The sequence below is a fragment of the Schistocerca nitens genome, chromosome 3 (genome assembly GCF_023898315.1).
Source record: "Schistocerca nitens isolate TAMUIC-IGC-003100 chromosome 3, iqSchNite1.1, whole genome shotgun sequence".
NCBI classification, from domain to species: domain Eukaryota; kingdom Metazoa; phylum Arthropoda; class Insecta; order Orthoptera; family Acrididae; genus Schistocerca; species Schistocerca nitens.
Window position 1 is genome coordinate 663,655,610 of NC_064616.1, and position 19,058 is coordinate 663,674,667.

Below are 19,058 nucleotides of genomic sequence, written 5' to 3' on the forward strand. Positions count from 1 at the left end.
ATATTTTGAGTTAGTAACACAAAAATAGTGTTTGTTCTGCAGATAGCTGTAAATGGCATTGTCAGTCATTTTGATGCATTTTAGTAAAATATGGCATTGTCTGTAATGCAATGAACCATGTTTCACATGAATTACACTAGTATGCAAATATGTACAAATGAATTGATTTAATACAAATAAAAACATTACATAGAAAACAGCTTTAATTACTAAATGAGCATTGTGAATCAATTGTACACCCTGTCCTCTTTACATGTACATTGTGTATTAGAATAAATGTGTACATAAGAACAGTTTTATCTTTCAGACATACTCAATTTCTCTCATTTCTTGCTCTGCTATTCTTCTTCCATTCGTGTGGCACGAATATCTTCGATACACGTGCCATCTTCATCATCGCCATCTTCTTCTTTAACTTCATCACTCCCTTCTTCATCCGCCTCTCGTCCTCCTTCTTTTCTGGAATCTTCTGTTGTTGTGGAAGATGTAGGTGTCTGAATTTGATGTTGCTGTTGGTCTTCTGTTAAATTTCCAAGAGCTTCTCCCTCCACACTCCTGCCTGCAGGAGTGAGCAAGCTGTCAGCACCTACCAGACTTCCTGGGAATTCTCCAGACTTCTTCACAGAGGAGCTTTTCCGCAACGTGCTCGTGCGTTGCTGAAGTGTTAATGGTGGCACCGCCTTCTTCACCTCTGATTCAGGTGATGGTGAAGGTGACGATTCCTCACTTGTCGGAGAGTCTGGTGATGAGACGATTACTACTTGCTGTTGTGGATGAGATGTCTCTGGAGGTTTCCTTCCTCTTGAGACTGTCGTAGCTCGCACTCCACGACCGAGGGACCACAGGCCCCCTCCTGCTGAAGAAGTGACTGCTGGGGCTGCTTTTATCACTGGCTGGAGACGTGATGGAGGCAGAGATGATGCTTGGGAGGATGCCAGCAGATGAGGTGAAGGCGCAAAGACCTCCCGAACTGTCTGTGGAAATAATTACTGATGATCTTGTACCAACAATAACAACTCTACAAAAATGTATTTATTTAAGAACCAGTGTGGTACATGCAATGCAATGTGAATGATGGCAGATTTTAAGCCGTAATGTATGTTAATGCTGTTTCCAGTCAACTGTCTGAATATTGATCTTTTCTTGAATAAATCCTTACTTTTCTCTTAAAGTTACTATTGAAATAAGTGTGATCTTTCCTCCCTTATCATTTCATTTTGTAATCTTACTTCCTGCTTGTCAGTATATAAGTGTTTTAAATTGCTCAGAGCATGGGGAAAATATTAGTTACAGTTTTGAGAGTACTGATTCCTTACATAGTCTTGTAGTGAAATGTTGCTGACATACATGTGAAAATAATATTTTTTCAACTGTCTGGTAAAATAAAACATAGTCTGAATAAATGTTTTTGGATCAGTAATGAGGTTGCAGCCATGTGTAAAATAAAGAATTTTGAACAGAAGGAAACAACTGAAATATATGTTATATCAGTCTAGTGAAAGATAACTGACAATAAGCAGTATTTTCTCACATTATGAAACACAAAATGTAGTGCATCTATTGTTCGAGAGCCATAATGACTGCAAATATTTTTATGTAATCAGTTCATCAAATGTAGTTGCTTGTGGCTCATACTTCAAATACAGTAGTTTCTCTACTGACATAAAGGTTCACTGAACTGTATGTAGGGTTCAGTTGACATGTGTGTGTGTGTGTGTGTGTGTGTGTGTGTGTGTGTGTGTGTGTGTGTGTGTGTGTGTGTGTTCCTACTAGAAGAAGAGCAAAAGGTTGAAAGCTAGTGTTAACTGTTTTCTGTTTGGTGTTTCTGTGTGACACACACCAATCCTCTTTTGGTAAATTATTGTGTTTCCCTTATTTTATGAATTTTCCCATTTAGGAATTTCACATAAACATTCAATCTGCAGGTAAAGTCCTTTTTAATCAAGCTTTCATAACGTCTACCCAAACATGAAAAATAATTAGAAATGAAATTCAGTCACCTACTTTTTTAAAATTATGAGGTGTGTTGCTAAAATACACTGGCTTAGGGATTATGATTGTCATGTGTCAAATACTGATAGTCCAGATGAAGAGATCTGTTGTTGGCACTGCTTTGCACGTATTGAAATTTGCAGCATCCAGAAATTTTTGTGATCAGGTTACCTTCCATTCAGAAGGCTGTTGCACGCAGTGACTGTTATATTGACTTGTAAATAATAGATTTCAGCTATCAGTTGTCATTTTTAAATGCTATTGGCAGATCTAGATTTCAGCTAGAAACTAGACATTCTCAATGCACTATCATTTTGGATCAAAGCATGTAACGCCTGTTGCTCGGGCTTCATCCACAGTTCATTGAATACAAAAATGAAAGTGCATTGAGAATGGCTAGTTTCTAGCTGAAATCTAGATCTGCCAATAACATTCAAAAAGGATGACTGATAGCTAAAATCTATTATTTACAAGTCAATTTTTGTGATGTTTAAGATAGCATGAAAAAAAAGTAATGTTTCTCCTTGTGGTAACGTATATTTATAATTTTTATAGTCAATTTTCAGTTTGTCAAATTCATGATTAAAAGTGTCACATGTCTATAAAGACATGACCATGCAGTGCTTTGGTGAGCAGTTTTCCTGTTTTTGTGGTCTTCACCCCCAAGACTAGTTTGATGCAGCTCTTCACACTAGTCTGTTCTGTGACAGCGTCCTAATCTCTGCATAACTACTGAAACCTACATCCATTTGAATCTGCTTCGTCTCTCTTTGCAATTTTTACCACCCACACTTCCTTCTGTTAGCAAACTGACATTTCCTTGATGCCTCAGAATATGTTCTATCAACAAATCCCATCTTTTTAGTCAGATTGCACCACAGATTTCTTCTTTCTCCCATTTGATTCAGTACCTCCTCATCAGTTATTTGATCTAGTCACATAATCTTCAGAATTCTTCTGTAGCATCACACTTCAAAAGCTTCCATTCTACTCTTGTCTAAACTGCTTATTGCTTACAATGCACTTCCATACATGGCTGCATTGAGTACAAATATCTTCAAAAAAGACTTACTAAGACTTAAATTTATATTCAGTGTTAGCAAATTTGTCTTTTCAGAAACAATTTTTTTCTGTTGCCAGGCACATTTTATATCTCTTGCAAGTCCTTTGCCATCTCTGATAGAATTACAGTGTTATTGGAAACTTCAATTTTTATTTCTTCTCCCTGAACTATAATTGCCTCTCCAAATTTCTCCTTGGCATCTTTTACTTCTTGTTCAGTGTACAAACTGAGTTACACTGGATATAGGCTACAAACCTGTCTCACTCCTTTTTCAATCACTGCTTCCCTTTGTGTCCTACTCCTATTATAACTGCAAGTTTCCATATAAATTGTAGATAACCTTTGGCTCCCTCTATTTTACCCATAAAAATCTTTTGGTAAATCTACAAATGCTATAAATATAGATTTGCTTTTTTTCAGTCTGTCTTCCAAAATACACTGTAGGGTCAGTGGCCTCATGCTTTCCTACATTTGCCCAGAAGCCAAAATGACCTTCCCCAAATTGGTTATTACCAGTTTTTCCACTCTGCTGTAAACAAATCATGTCAATATTGTGTAACCATAACTTATTAAACTTAAGTTTTGTGATATTCACACCTGTAAGTGCCTGTCTTCTGAGGAATAGAAATTACGACATTCTTCTCAAAGTATGAGCGTATTTCACTCTTTTGGTATATTTGCATGCATGGTAGAATAATTTTGTCATGGCTGGGTCTCCCAGTGATCTTAATAGTTAAGGCAATGTCACCTACTCCAGCGGACTCATTTTGACTTACATTTTTCATAGTTCTCTCAAATTCTTCTCACAGTACCATATCTTCCACCTCATTTTCATTTACATATTTTTCTGTTTCTGTAACATCATCGTCAAGTCTGCTTCTCTTATATAAGCCCTCTATGACTTCCTCCCAGCATTCCCTTCTTTGCTTAATACAAGATTGCCTTCTGAACTCTTAGGACTCACACATGCACTTCATCTTTCTCCAATAGTCTCTTTAATTTTCCTATAGGGAGATTCTATCTTTCCTCTCATTACACCTGTTTCTAAATCCTTGCATTTGTATGTGAGCCATTCCTGCTTTAGCAAATTTGAACTTTGTGCCAGTATAATTTTTGACACATTTGTATTGCCTGTTACGTGCTTCATTTTCTGCATTTTTATATCTTTGCCTTTTGCCAGTTAGATTCAATATCTTGTGCATTATCCAAGGATCTGCTGCCTTCACTATTTCATCTCTTAATACTACTCATTCATCATCTATTGTATCCCTTACTGTTGTTTCAATCGGACATACCGTAATACTCTCTTTGAAACTCTGCAATATTAGGTACTTTCAAGTTATCCAGGTACCAATTCCTCAATTTCCTACTTTTCTGAAATTTATTCAGTTGTAATCTGCAGTTCATAAGTAATAAATTGTGGTTAGAGCCCACATCAGTGCATGAAAATGTTGTGCAGTTTAAAATCTGGGTTTAAAATCTGTGTCTTAACAAGATGTAATCTATTGGAAACATTCTGGTGTCTCCAGGTCTCTTCCATGAATAAACCTCCTTTCATGATTTTCAAACCAAGTATTAGCAGTGATTAAATTGTGCTCAGTGCATGATTCTATGAACCACCATCCCCTGTCATTCCTCTCCCGCAGTCCATGTTGTCCTTCTTATCCTTTTCTGACTACTGAATTCTGGTCCTTCATTACAATCAAATTAAATTAAAAAGTTTTATTTGTTGAAGACTGTATAAATTATAATTTCATATTTTATTATCTATGAAATGATATCTGTGTTACTGTGTAATCTGTCTTTCTTTGAAGTTCCTAGTTGTTGTTGTTATTGTGTTTGTGTTGCAAAGAGTAACTTGATGTTGATTTAACAACACTGGAAAAATCTTTGTTTAAGCAGCATATTTGCTAGGTATTTTAATTCCTGACATGGTAACAGATGTGCGATGTTCTGCTAAACATTGATTTGATGAATAATTGAGAGATATAGTTCAATAAAGTGTCATAAGAGAAGGGGAATTCAAGTAAACAACCTGTGATTTTATACCACATTATTGTGGGCAACTTACGAAGTCATACATATCTTTGCATATTTGAAAGAGGACACAGAATTAGAAAAACACTCCAGTTGGTGGAGTGGACAAGACAAAAATCATGACTGAATAAAAAACAAAAAGCTGAAAAATTAATTGGTGGGAAACATGAAGGTTATTTTGAGATGTGACACTGTTTATGATGTGATAAGTGGTATTCTAATCAAACCAGAATCAAAAATTGAAGGTTATGTTGCAAAATTAGCTATTTGAATGGAAGCAAATTCCAAAATGGAAAAAATGTCTCATTTTGTCACTAGATACAAAACCATTACTCTGTGTTACCATATGTGAACCTGCAAAAGATGTATGGGAAAACTTGCACTAGATCTATGATAGTTAATCTGAAGGAAATATCAATGTGTCATGATATAAGTTTCATAATACTGAATGGGAATGGTCAGGTGGTATGCAAGGTCATTTAGCAAAATTTTATGACTTTCTGGCAAAGATATCTTTGCTAAATAAACCATTATGTGCAGCTGGTTTGTATGCATATTTTCTTCAGGCAGTGCCAAAAGAATTCAATCACATTTATGTGACTTGGTATGATATTCCACTAGTATACAAAATGTAGCATAAACTGCAGAAAATATGTCTGAATTATGAGTTGCAAACACAAGGAAGAAATTAAGCAAGTTTAGCAACTGAATTTTTTGCAAAATCCAAGGAATGTATATCAGCACAGCAACAGGGCAGAAATAAAATTGTTAGTGTGGAAATAGGGCAAAACTGAAGCAAACAAGATGTGAGCAAGTGTTTTTCCTATGGTAAAAATGGGCACATTTTGAAAGACTGCAACAGAGGTTTAGTGTGTTTTAAATGCAGAGGTATAGGTAATCTACCCAGGAACTGTCTTAGTTGTGGTGGTTATTGAATGTTATCAGTTGTGAAAATACCATCAGAAGTAATTCTAAGAAAGGTGTTGCCTGAGATATCTGATTCAAAATTTAGGTATACCAGTGTGTGATAAATGGTACACTGATAGTGGTGCAACACATCACACAAAAAAAAAAAAAAACCACTGAGATGGTCTGTTTCATACAGTCCTTTTGATAAACCAAATAACCTGCACATCAAATCATTTGGAAGTGGCCATATAGATGTCAAAACTTTTGATGGAAAAAGGGAGACTAGATGATATTTTGAAGATGTGTGGTACTATCCAGATGGTACTTGTAATTATTGTCTATCAGAAAGGATGGAGAAAAAGATATTGATCAAACTATCAAAAATGCTGGTAAAATATTGGTATTTTACAGTGACAACATATCAATTGCTGTTGCCTTAACTGAAAGCATCAGTAGCTGCTTTACAACCTGAGCCATCTGGATCCTTCCATCCACCACCAGTTTTTCTGAACTAAGCAGATCAGAGTTATCCTTACAACACATCGTCCACTCCCGTGATAGTCCTGGTCTCAATCTGAGGTAACCCACTGTCCTTACACCCTCCACCCAACAGTTTCCCCTACCTCTGGCCTTTCACCCCTGCCCAGCCAACCCCAGTGCCTCTCCCTGTCTCCCATCTACCTCACCCTCTATCTACCACACCAAATACAACCCACACCACAACTAGTCTGCCTGACAAGAAACAGTATTCACCCTGTTAGTTGAGTTGGTATCATGTAGGGGGTGTAGGCGTGCATGCTTGCGTGTGTGTGTGTGTGTGTGTGTGTGTGTGTGTGTGTGTGTGTGTGTGTGCGCGTGCGTGCGTGCGTGCGTGTGTGTGTTGGTATTTTACTATAGCTTGCCAAAGAATAACTGCAAAAGCTAGCAATTTTCTTTCCTTTGTATGAGCCTATTAATAACTCAATACTTCTGCTTTTTGGTAAGTAGTCTCCTTTGACCCAAAAGTATTTACATTCTACAAGAACTTTCCTACAACACTGAAAGCAAGAATGAACTTTATTATTTGGCAGCGAAAGTAATCCAGCAAGAAAAATCTTTTGTTGTAAAAGGAGCTCCTGATACTCTTCAAATGTGGCATGAAAAATTTGGATACCAGAGTAAATGCCATGTACAATCAGTGTTGACAGTGAATGGTGTTGCTGTAAAAGTCGATGGTGAATTTTATGGATGTTGTATGCTAGGTAAACATCAGCTAGTTTTTGGTAACTGAGTCTATAAATCAACTAGCCCAGAAGAATTAGCCTCAGACAATTTCTGTGGACCAGTAGAACAAAAGGGTTTAACTGACTATCAATATTTTTTTGTTTTTAAGGATATTTCTGGTTTTAGTGTGACATATCTTTCAAGGCAAAAAGATGATGTTAGACAGAAGTTACCAACATTTATTGAGATAGTGAAAACACAAGCTCAACTGAATATTAAAGAATTATGAACACATAGTGGCGAAGAGTTTGATAACTGTGATGTAAAAAAGTGTGGTGGGTCAGTTGGGTTGAAACATTCTTTGATTATATCATATAAAAGACAGCCAAATAGAGTTGCTGAACATAAGAACAGATTATCTGCGTGATGGTTCATTCATGCCTTCAGTCAGCAAGGCATATTCCAAAAAGCATTGTGGGATGAAGCTGTACTTGCTGCAGTTCATACTCTTAACCAAACTGGTTCAAAAAAGATGAAAGGGAAAACACCTATTGAATTTTTTTTTAGAAAGAGGTATCAATTTTGTCGTCTGAAAGTATCTGGGACAGAATGCTTTGTCCAGACTGCAGAACAGAAATGGAAGAAGTTTGATGCCAAATCTTTGAAAGGCTATATAGCTGGCTATGATGACTGTATAAACCTTCCAGACATGCATTCACTTATTGTCAGCTGAGATGTGAGATTCAGGAATGAAATATTACAACAACCTTTGAAGAGTGATGTTCCCAAATTAGATGACATCTAAACTATGAATGGCTTTACACGAGCCACATCATGTAATCTGAGTGATGAGGATACCTTAGAAGAAAATACTAAGGGACTGGATTATCATGCTCATGATGGAGTGACTGAAGGTGCAAAAGACCTTTCCTTAAATGGAGTTGAAAATATAGATGGACAATGAGTTTTGAAAAATACAGAAATGATTAGAAGGCCAATACATAACCAAGATGAACTTGAGCAAATGAAGATGATGATCCTGAGGGATATTCTGAAAGACTTTAATGAAGCAGTGATGTCTTCAGATGCAGAAAATTGGTAAGCTGCAATGGATTAAGAAGTGCACTCACATCAAAAGTTTACTACCTAGAAACTAGTTGATTTATCAGCCAGAAGGAGAACTCTTAGTAATCAATGGGTGTTTGTAACAAAGTAAAATAATAACAATGATATTGTCTGGTACAATGCATGATTAGTAGCAAAAGGTTTTAGTTCCAGGCCAAGAGTCGATTTTTGTGAAAAATTTATTCCTATAATTAGGTAATGAGGGTTACAGTATGATGATGGTACAGTTCATGTGTGCAGATTGCTTCGAAGCTTATATGGATTGAAGGAAGCAGAAAAATGTTGGTACTGCCTTAAGAAATCAAATTTATGGCACAGCAGAGCCAATCCATGTATGTATTTTAATGAAAATTTAATCCTTTTATTTCATGTGGATGATGGATTCATGATGGAATGGTTCATAGTTGCACAAAATAATTACAAGAAAAGTTTGATATTGTGGACAGTAAAGTGAATTGTTATCTTTGCCTTCAAATCCAAAGATTTGAAAATTGTGTGAAGATTAATCAAACTGCATATGCAAAAAGTGTGTTGGTAAGATATGGTATGACTGGTACAATTCCATTATCTTAACTGTTTGAACCTGAATGAATACATGATGATTCACTGCCAAATGCTGATACTGGCACTAACCAAGAGATTATTAATGGTCTCGCATATTTAACACTGGGAACATGACTAGATATAACATATGCTGCTTCTAGAGCATGAGATTCACCTGCTGAAGTTCACCTTACATTGGTTTAACAAATTCTTCACTATCTGTTCAGTTTAGAAAAAAGAAGATTTCTCCTACAGAAGCTTGTAGTGGCACTGATCATGCAGGTGAAAAATTGACTAGAATGTTCTAAACATACTGAAACACTTTACCACTATGCACAACAGTTAGTCATTGAGAAAAAGATCACTATAAAATATGTTTGAGCACAAGATCAGGCAACAGACATTTTTACTGAGGATTTGCCAGTGAAGATATTATCAAGAATAAACTTTGATTGGAATGACTTTTGTTAAATCTCTGATCAGTAATAAAATATGAACATTGCTGGAGTGTGTTGAAAATTGTATAAATTACAATTTAATATTTTATTATATACGTGACATCTGTGCTACTGTGTAATTTTGTCTTTCTTTGAAGTAGTTGTTGTTGCATTTGCCTTGGCAAGAGTAGCATGATGTTGATTTTAGAACACTGAAGAAATCTGTAAGCAGAACATTAGTTATGTGTTTTAATTCCTGACAGTATTCAACACTCTTCATTGGCAGCCAATAAGTTATTGACACAGTTTCTCATGATATAATTGTGGCAGAAGCCATGAAAAGTGGGGAGAAATAAAGATTTGTTTTGAAAAAGACAATGGCCAATGGCCTGAATGTAGTACAGCTGTTTTATTGTTCTTGGTGAGTAACAACAAGGGGGCTAGGTTTCCTATTCATGTGTCAGCCTTCCATATTTTGAACATTATTCAGTGGAATATTTTCCTTTTCAAATTGAAGAAAAAATCTTCCAAAGAAAACTGATTTTCTGACATAAATGATGTCAAAGAAAGTGCTGCACATATATTTTTGTTGTTCTGGAATTCTGTGTTGTAATTTCAAATTTTTCAGCAACTGTGACATCATGTTAGACAATTCATACTAATATCACAAGGTAGAAAATTTCTCTGATAATTCTTGGAAAAAAGTTATTTAATATTGCATTTATGAACTCCTTGTGTGCCCTTAGCAGTCATTCAGTTACATGTCACTCACATTTCCTAGAATTTGCTGGTTTGTTTGTAAACTTCCATTGACATGTGTTTTTGATGTGATAGGCATTGTATTAAAAAATGTAGGGAACAAAAAAATATTAAAAAGTAATGTAAGAAATTGACATTTTTTCATTACAACAGTGGACTTCACAAGGTATGAACAATATCAAGAACATTTTGAAAACTAAAAATATACACACACCCAACATAATGAAAGTATGGTACACCACTTGAAGTCTCTAGATGCCCTATACTATCAATCCAAAATATGCCAGCTAACTGTGTTCTCTTACCATAATTACTGTGTTTAATCTTCAGGAGAGCTTTCTCTTGTGACTCGCCAATCATTCAATGTGCCGCCGCGCAATTATGCGCGTCCTCTACATGCGGCACTGTCTGACAGCCATGCAGCAGCTGCGCCACCTAAGTGGCCAGCCAGCCAGCGGCCACTAGACTTGGACTCAGTGCTCATTTGAATGTCACCATGTTCACATGTTGTGCTTTGTCAACTTTCTCAGTGACTTACAGGTATTGTGTCATTTTGAAATATATGTGTTCAACTTGAAGTTATAACAATTGGCGACGAGGTAGTGGATTTTTGCTTTTCATCGTTGACCCGCTGGTTTCGATGGCTACCGTAGAGCAACTATTGCAATGTCTCATTGAACAGCAAACACTTCTAACATCGGCGATTCGCAATTTCATCGCGGCATCAAATGCGGGCCATTTCTCGTTGTTGTCTATACCTCCTTTTCCTCCTTACAACGAGACGGCGGAAGATTGGTCTGATTACGAAAAACGTCTTCGACAGTACTTCTTGGCATTTCATGTCACGGATGAACAAACATGTAAGTCTGTGTTCCTTTCATGGATTTCACCTCAAATGTATCGGTTGTTGTCACAATTGGCCCCTTTGAAAGATCCTGCGTCTTTGTCCTTTGCTGAAATGTGCTCACTTCTGCCAGTCTATTTCCAAAAGCAAACACATGTGATAGCCTCTCGTGTTGCCTTTTATCGTTGTCAAAAACAACCGCATCAATCCTATCACGCTTGGGCTGCTGAACTTCATGGCCTCAGTTGAAAGTGTCAATTTGTTACTGACGTTCACAAAGAATCCTATGCCGCTTCCATGGTACGGAATGCTATTATCTACTCGGAACCCGACAAAGAAGTTAGGCAATGTGCCCTACAGTTGGCAAATCCGACTCTAGATGAAGTCCTCTCCATTGCGCAGTCTTTTGAAATTTCTCGTGCCGCTGTGGCACAAATAGAGGCGTGGGGTGACGTCGGGGAAATACAACCTCTGTGCGCTGTTGATGAATGCATGCGGCGTGTCCCCACCGACCAGTACGCTCCCACGCGTAGCCTCGGCCTAGCCGTAAACAACTATCTAAGAAACTGCAGCAAAACCCCTGGCAACTTCCTTTATGTCCGCAGTGTTTTACAAAACATTCACGGGAGGATTGTCCCCAACATTGGGCCGTGTGTGTCAGTTGCAAAAAGAAGGGTCATGTGTCTTCTGTTTGCAAATCCGATCGCATCCATGATGTTCATGAACATGACACTGATTCTGCTTCTGTGTTGTCTGTCAATTGCACTTCTTCCCTTTCAGGGAAGTTATTCCTCACTGTCCAAATCCTTGGTAGGGATGTTCACATGCAGGTGGATACTGGTTCTGCTGCCACTATCATTAATTCTCAGATGTATCATCAGTTGGGTTCTCCACTCCTATCACCTGTCACTCGGCAACTACGGACGTACAATACACAGAAGATTTCTCTCTTGGGACAATTTAATGCTGAGGTATCTTACAAATCCGTCGTTCACACTGTTCCCATATTTGTGGTCGACCAGAGTAATGCAGAGAATCTTTTTTGTTTCGATGCCTTTCACATTTTTGGGTTCTCCATAGATGACTCTGTCAAAATCATCTCTGATGCTATTCCTTATGCTCAATTAGATTCCTTGTCGACGACATTTTCGTCCATTTTTTCTCCTGGGTTAGGCCGTGCAAATGACTTTGAAGCTCATATCACGCTTAATACCCACTGCTCGGCCTAAGATTTTTCGGGCTCAGCCCAGTCCTGTGGCCCTTCGTGATCGGGTAAAACAGGAGCTGGATTGTCTCACTACTTCAGGGGTCTCGCTTCCTCTCACCTCCAGTGAAAGGTCCTCTCCTGTCGTTGTCGTTGCTAAGCCAAATGGTGATATTCATTCTGTGGTGATTTTAAAGCCACTGTAAATGCTCAATCCCTCATTGACACTTACCCTATGCTCCGACCTGAAGAATTGTTTACTAAACTTGCTGGAGGCCAGTATTTTTCTAAAATTGATCTTTCAGAAGCTTTTCATCAACTTCCTCTCGACGCTGCTTCCCGGCAGTTTCTGGTCCTTAACACGCCTTTCGGCCTCTATCAATACCAATGCTTGCGAATCAGATTGGGATGGTATACGTCCGCTTCAGCAAACTGTCGCTGCGATCAATGCCGTTCCTCGCCCTACATCTGTTAAGGAACTGCAGGCTTTCTTGGGGAAAATAGCATATTACCACAGGTTTTTACCATCTGCAGCTTTGGTGGCTCAGTCGTTGCATCGCCTGTTGCATAAAAACGTGTCTTTTCACTGGTCCGCGTCATGTGATGCGGCTTTGCAAAAATTGAAGACAATGCCGAAACAGGCCCCGTGCCTGGCTACTTATCGACCTAGCCAACATCTCGTTCTTGCCACGGACGCCTCTCAATACGGGGTTGGTGCAGTCCTTGCGCACCGTTTTTCTGACGGTTCTCAACAACCCATTGCTCATGCCTCCAAAACGCTCACAGATGCCCAACAAAAGAATTCTCAAATTGAAAAAGAAGCTTTGGCCATTATTTATGCTCTTCATAAGTTTGGCATTTTTCTCTATGGATCCAAATTTCATCTTGTTACGGATTACAAACCACTTGTTTCCTTGCTTCATCCATCAACGTCACTTCCCGACAAGGCTGCACACTACTTCCAGCGTTGGGCTCTCTACTTGTCTCCTTTCAATTATGAGATTCATTTCCGGCTGACCGCTCAACATGCGAATGCTGATGCTCTGTCTCGCCTTCCCATGGGTCCTGATATGGCATTCGATAGGGATGAACTTTTGTGTTTCCACCTGGATGTTGCCGAGCAGCAGGTTGTGGATGGATTCCCCATGCCGGGGACCGGCTGGCGGCTGCTACGGGTTCTGACCCTACCCTCTCCCGGGTTTTACGCTGTATTCAGAAGGGTTGGCCAGATCGTCTGTCCACTAAAACTCCTGATCCGTTGCGGAACTACTACGCTTTGCGCTACCGTCTCATGGTTAGGGATGGTGTTATCCTCCTTTCCACCGACAATGCTTCGCCGCGAGTTGTGGTACCTGCATCTTTGCGTGCTTCGGTCTTGCGCCTTCTTCAGCAAGGGCACTGGGGTGTCTCTCGCACAAAATCTCTGGCGCGCCGTCATGTGTACTGGCCTGGCATCGACTCTGAAATAGCACACATGGTCGCTGCCTGCGGCCCTTGTGCGTCACAGGCCGTCGCCCCGAAGTCATCTTTGTCACCGTGGCCTTCGCCTGAGACGCCCTGCTGACATCGCGGGACCTTTTTTAGGTACTTATTGGCTACTCATAATTGACGCCTACTCTAACTTTCCTTTCATTGTCTGTTGTACGTCGCCTACCACCGCAGCAACCACAAATGCTCTCGCCTGCATTTTTTCTTTGGAAGGCCTTCCCTCTACTCTTGTTACTGATAATGGTCCGCAATTTGCCTCTTCCAAATTTGTGGATTTTTTTGCTCGTCACGGCATCATGCATGTCACGGCCCCTCTGTTCCATCCACAATCAAACGGTGAGGCTGAACGACTGGTCCGCACATTTAAGGCTCAGATGAGGAAACTCCTGACTTCTTCTGCTGCTGATGATGATGATGCGCTTCTCCAATTTCTGGCTTCTTACCGTTTCACACCCATGGGCAACCACAGCCCAGCTGAGCTCTTACATGGCTGACAGCCCCGCACGCTACTCCATCTTCTGCAGCCTTCCACCTCATGGCCGCGGGTGCCTTCGCTTGGCAGGTTCACCACCGACGACCTTGTATGGGTATGGGGAAATGGCAGGCAGCCAAAATGGAGTCCGGGCCGCATGTTACGACACCATGGCTGACACCTGTATGAAATCCAGACGGACATGGGTGTTGCAGTGAGTCATTCGGACCAGCTTCGGCCTCGTGTGCCGGCAACGCCTGTTCTGAATGCCGCTACACCACCTTCGGCTCTAGCTGACGCTTGGGATCTTGGCATCTCTCATTGCTCACAACGCAGCCCTCTCACCGTCATCTCGGTGCCAGTACAAGAACAGACGCCACCAGGAGACGTGCCCATGCAGGAACCGGATGACCATCATCTGTCGGAGCAACTCTACTCACCTCCTTCTCCTACGGAGGCTGACACATTGCCCATGTCTCCTTCTATATCAACCAGACTTGCTGTAATGAGCAGATTGGTGCACGGGGCCCCGGCAGATTCGACCCCTACGTCTCCTGTCATCTCAACCCGTTATCATCGGGGACACTTCCGTCCGTACGGGAAGCCTCCTCCTCGAGACTTTACAGCCAGTCAAACAACACCTATGGACATTAGCAATCTACAGGCCACCTCCATCAAGACCAGTGCAAAAATTTCAAAGGGGGGAAAAGTGTTGTGACTTGCCAATCATTCAAAGTGCCGCTGCGCAATTATGCATGTCCTCTACATGCGGCGCTGTCTGACAGCCATGCAACAGCTGCGCCACCTAAGCGGCCAGCCAGCCCGGGGCCACTAGACTTGGACTCAGTGCTCATTTGAATGTCACCATGTTCACATGTCGTGCTTTGTCAACTTGCTCAGTGACTTACATGTATTGTGTCGTTTTGAAATATATGTGTTCAACTTGACGTTATAACACTTTCTCATTCACATTGATACAAAGAAAGTGGAATTTGTCTCAATTCTTCATGAAGCATAGTAGTAATGGTTGCCAATTTTGAAGCAAATTTAACTGCAACACAACTGGTACTTCCCATTGGAAGGCTTTGTAGGTGGGATAATCCAGCAAACACACTTGGGTTTGTTAGATACAACAATCCATGTTCTTTGAGCAGGGACATTATCACACAGATACAGAAGACAGCTGACTACAAGTTGTTACCATAGTGTGGAAAGAATGGTATTATCTAAAATATTTTCAAAAATACCTGCATTCATTTTCACATTGACAAAATTAGCAGTCCAAACTCAAATCAGGTCATCACATCACTCCATCAAATTGTAACATCTTAAAACATACTCAAGGTACATAATATCTGCCAGATCCAGATACATCTGTCTGGGTCTCCATTTTTATTGCTCTAAAAAACATATTCTCACATATATAGACTGATATGTCACAATCTATGTTCAGTAGCGTGCCAAGAGACTTTTGGCCATATAATGTAGTTAACAAAACTCACTAATGTAGTTGATAAAAGCAAGTCTTTAATGGGGCCATAACTTCCCAGTGTGGGACAGGATAGTAATGGTAGCAGGCACACCATGAAGAAGCGAGCAAAATGGTACATATGGAATTGTGATTCATGTGAGAACTCTTTTAATCACAGTTGTTTTGAGATAACATGTCCAGTAAGTTATTAGCTATAAATGAAAGTATTCATTTATGAGTGCTAACAAATAAATAAATCATTCAAAACAAATAAGTCACTAGGTAGTTTTACAGAACTGTAGATGTGATGTGGGTGTTTATCCACATGAGAGCTGAATATGTCTTTCAGGTATTTTGCCAGGAAATATGTATTTATGAACCCTGGTGTTGTTGACGATAATGCACAATGACACCCACTGTATTTGGACCTTAGGGAGTCCATGTGGGTAACTGTCCACATCATGTCTGCAATTCTGTGGATATTCTAAAATTCCTCAACAACTTCAGGCTGAAGGATTTAGACATCCTAGTAAAGTTCAGCGTTGTTTGGCTATTTACCAGGGTGCCATTGTGAGAGTTACTAGCACTCAATGGCCAGAAATTTGGACACTATGAACAGACAGTACACTGATAGACTGTTTGATCAACTAATATGCTGAAAGAAACTGGAGAATCAGGAAAGAGATTGACTAGGAATGGTACAAGGTACCCTCTGCAATGGATTATGTATGTAGATGTAGAAAGCATACTGGCTGTATTTATCTTTGACAGATATCACCCACTGGCCTTACCAACACTGCTGACATACAGTTAAATGTCATTACAGTTAACATGCTTTACAGTGTAAATATCTTTTCTTTTTACCTGATACCTTAGAAAGCCATAGGTCAAGGGAGTCTTATCCAGATCACTAGGGAATTGCTTTACTTGTTTCTTATTCCTAAAGATTTGTGGGAACACAATATATTTTCTGCTTTTCTATCTACATCTGTAGTCTGCAAGTCACTGTGAAGTGCATGTCAGAGGGTAACAGCTGCTAGACTTTTTCCCAGATACATTCACATATGGTGTGTGGAAAGAATGAATGCTTAACATCTCTGTACCTGCTATACTTAGTCTAATCTTGTCTTCATGATTTGGTAGGAAGGGGTTATACTGTATTTGTATCCTCACTTAAAGCAGGTACTTGAAACTTTGTAGGTAGGGTTTATGGGATAGTCTGCCAGTTCAGTTGCCTCATCCATCTCCATGATGTTCTGCCATGAGCCAAACAAACCTGGGACCATTTATGATGTTCATCTTTGTATACATTCAACATTCCCTGTTAGTCCTATTTGGTATGTAGCTCACACACTTGTGAAATGTTCTAGAATGAGTTACACAATTTTTTAAGCAATCCTCATTTTAGACTGATTGTATTTTCCTAGAATACAGTCTATGAACCAAAGTCTGCCACTTGCTTTACCTGTTCACAATCCTACAAATTGTTATGCTCAAGTATTTGTATGAGTTGATTAACTCCAATTGTGAATAACTGATACTGTAGGCAGAGAATACTATATTTTTTCATTTTGTGAAGTACGCAATCTTAAATTTCTGAAGATTTAAAGGAAAATGCCAATTTTTCCACCACTTTGAAATCTTATCAAGATCTGACCAAATATTTGTATAGCTTTCTTCAAGTAGTTCTTCATTATAGGTAACTGAGGAATCTGCTGAAAAGTATGAGTTTACTATTAATATTTTCTGCAAGGCCATTAACATACAGTCTGAGCAGCAAAGTTCCCAGCACAATTCCATGGTGTATGCCTGAAGTTCTATCTACATCTGTCGATAACTCTCCATCCAAGATAACATGCTGCATCCTTTCTGCAATGAAATCCTGAATCCAGTCAGAAATTTTGTTTGATAACCCATTTGATCATACTTTACATAATAAGTGTTACTGAATCAAATACTTTTTGAAAGGCAGTACAACAAACAGCATGAGAAGTTGAGACACTGAGAGTCTCACTGCATAAAAAAGGGAATACGTCTGATGTCAACAACTACTGCCCAATCTCTCTTCTGACTGCCTTATCCAAAATTCTTGAAAAAGTAATGTATTGTAGAGTAGCTTCACACCTTTGTAAAAATAAAGTTTTAACAAAATGTCAGTTTGGTTTGCAGAAGGGTTTTTCAACAGAAAATGCTATATATACTTTCACTAATGAAATATTAAATGCTCTGAGTAACCGGAAGTCACCCGTTGGGATTTTTTGTGATCTATCAAAGGCTTTTGACTGTGTAAATCATGGAATACTTCTAGATAAGCTCAAGTACTGTGGTATGAATGGGACAGTGCTCAAATGGTTTAAATCATACCTGATTGCTAGAGTGCAGAAAGTTGAAATAAGCAGTTCACATAATATGCAAAAAGCTGGTGATTTCTCAAACTGGGGAACAACCAAGAATGGGGTGCTGCAAGGTTCGGTCTTGGGTCCTCTGCTGTTCTTAATATATATTAATGACTTGCCATTCTATACTCATGAAGATGCAAAGCTGGTACTTTTTGCCGATGATACAAGTATAGCTATCACACCCAACAGACAAGAATTAACTGGTGAAATTGTAAATGATGTTTTTCAGAAAATCATTAAGTAGTTCTCTGCAAATGGGCTCTCATTAAACTTTGACAAAACACAGTATATACAGTTCCACACAGTAAATGGAATGACACAATTAATAAACATAGACTTCGATCAGAAATCAGTAGCTAAGGTAGAATATTCAAAATTTCTAGGGCTATGCATTGATGAGGGGTTGAACTGGAAAAAACACACTGAGGATCTGCTGAAACGTTTGAGTTCAGCTACTTATGCTATTAGGGTCATTGCAAATTTTGGTGATATACATCTCAGTAAATTAGCTTACCATGCCTATTTTCATTCTCTGCTTTCGTATGGCATCATATTCTGGGGTAACTCATCATTGAGTAAATGAATGTTCATTGCACAAAAGCATGTAATCAGAATAATTGCTGGAGCTCATCCAAGATCATCCTGCTGACACTTATTTAAAGAGCTAGGGATCTTCACTGTAGCTTCACAGTATATAAAGGGTGAAAAGTATTTAAACCGACAAACTCTGGGAGGTTGTAGGGAACATCAAAACAAATATTTTCCCTAATGTCATCTTTTCCAATGAGGATTATTTAAACCGGTGGAGGCCGTATTACGATCTTCAGTTGTTAGAGGGTGTATTACGCTCTTCAGTTGTAGGCAACTGCTGTCCACCAGTGTAGGAGCGCATTGTCTCTGTTTACTAATGGAGCAATACACCTGGAGTGAGTACACTGACATGCTTGGTGCGCACCACAACGGACAAGCTGCACAGCGGGTTTATCAACAACAATATCCTAATCGCTGTGTCCCGCATCATACGACCTTTGCTGCTGTGTACCAAAGTCTGCATGAGACCAGGTCATTTAGCAGATTACCTGGACAGGGATGCCATCGCACGGTAAGAACGT

At 39.4% G+C, this 19,058-nt stretch overlaps 1 protein-coding gene across 1 annotated transcript in view; it reads right to left on the minus strand.

Annotated features, from left to right (window-relative positions):
• Nucleotides 1-328: 328 nt before the first annotated feature.
• The window catches only part of LOC126249701 (rho GTPase-activating protein 100F), a 405,508-nt gene continuing 386,778 nt past the window's right edge, over nt 329-19,058 (minus strand). Inside the window, exon 17 of the mRNA XM_049951380.1 lies at nt 329-970. Coding sequence (XP_049807337.1) covers nt 339-970 — 632 coding nt within the window. The 3' untranslated portion in view covers nt 329-338. The remainder of the gene's footprint in view (nt 971-19,058) is intronic.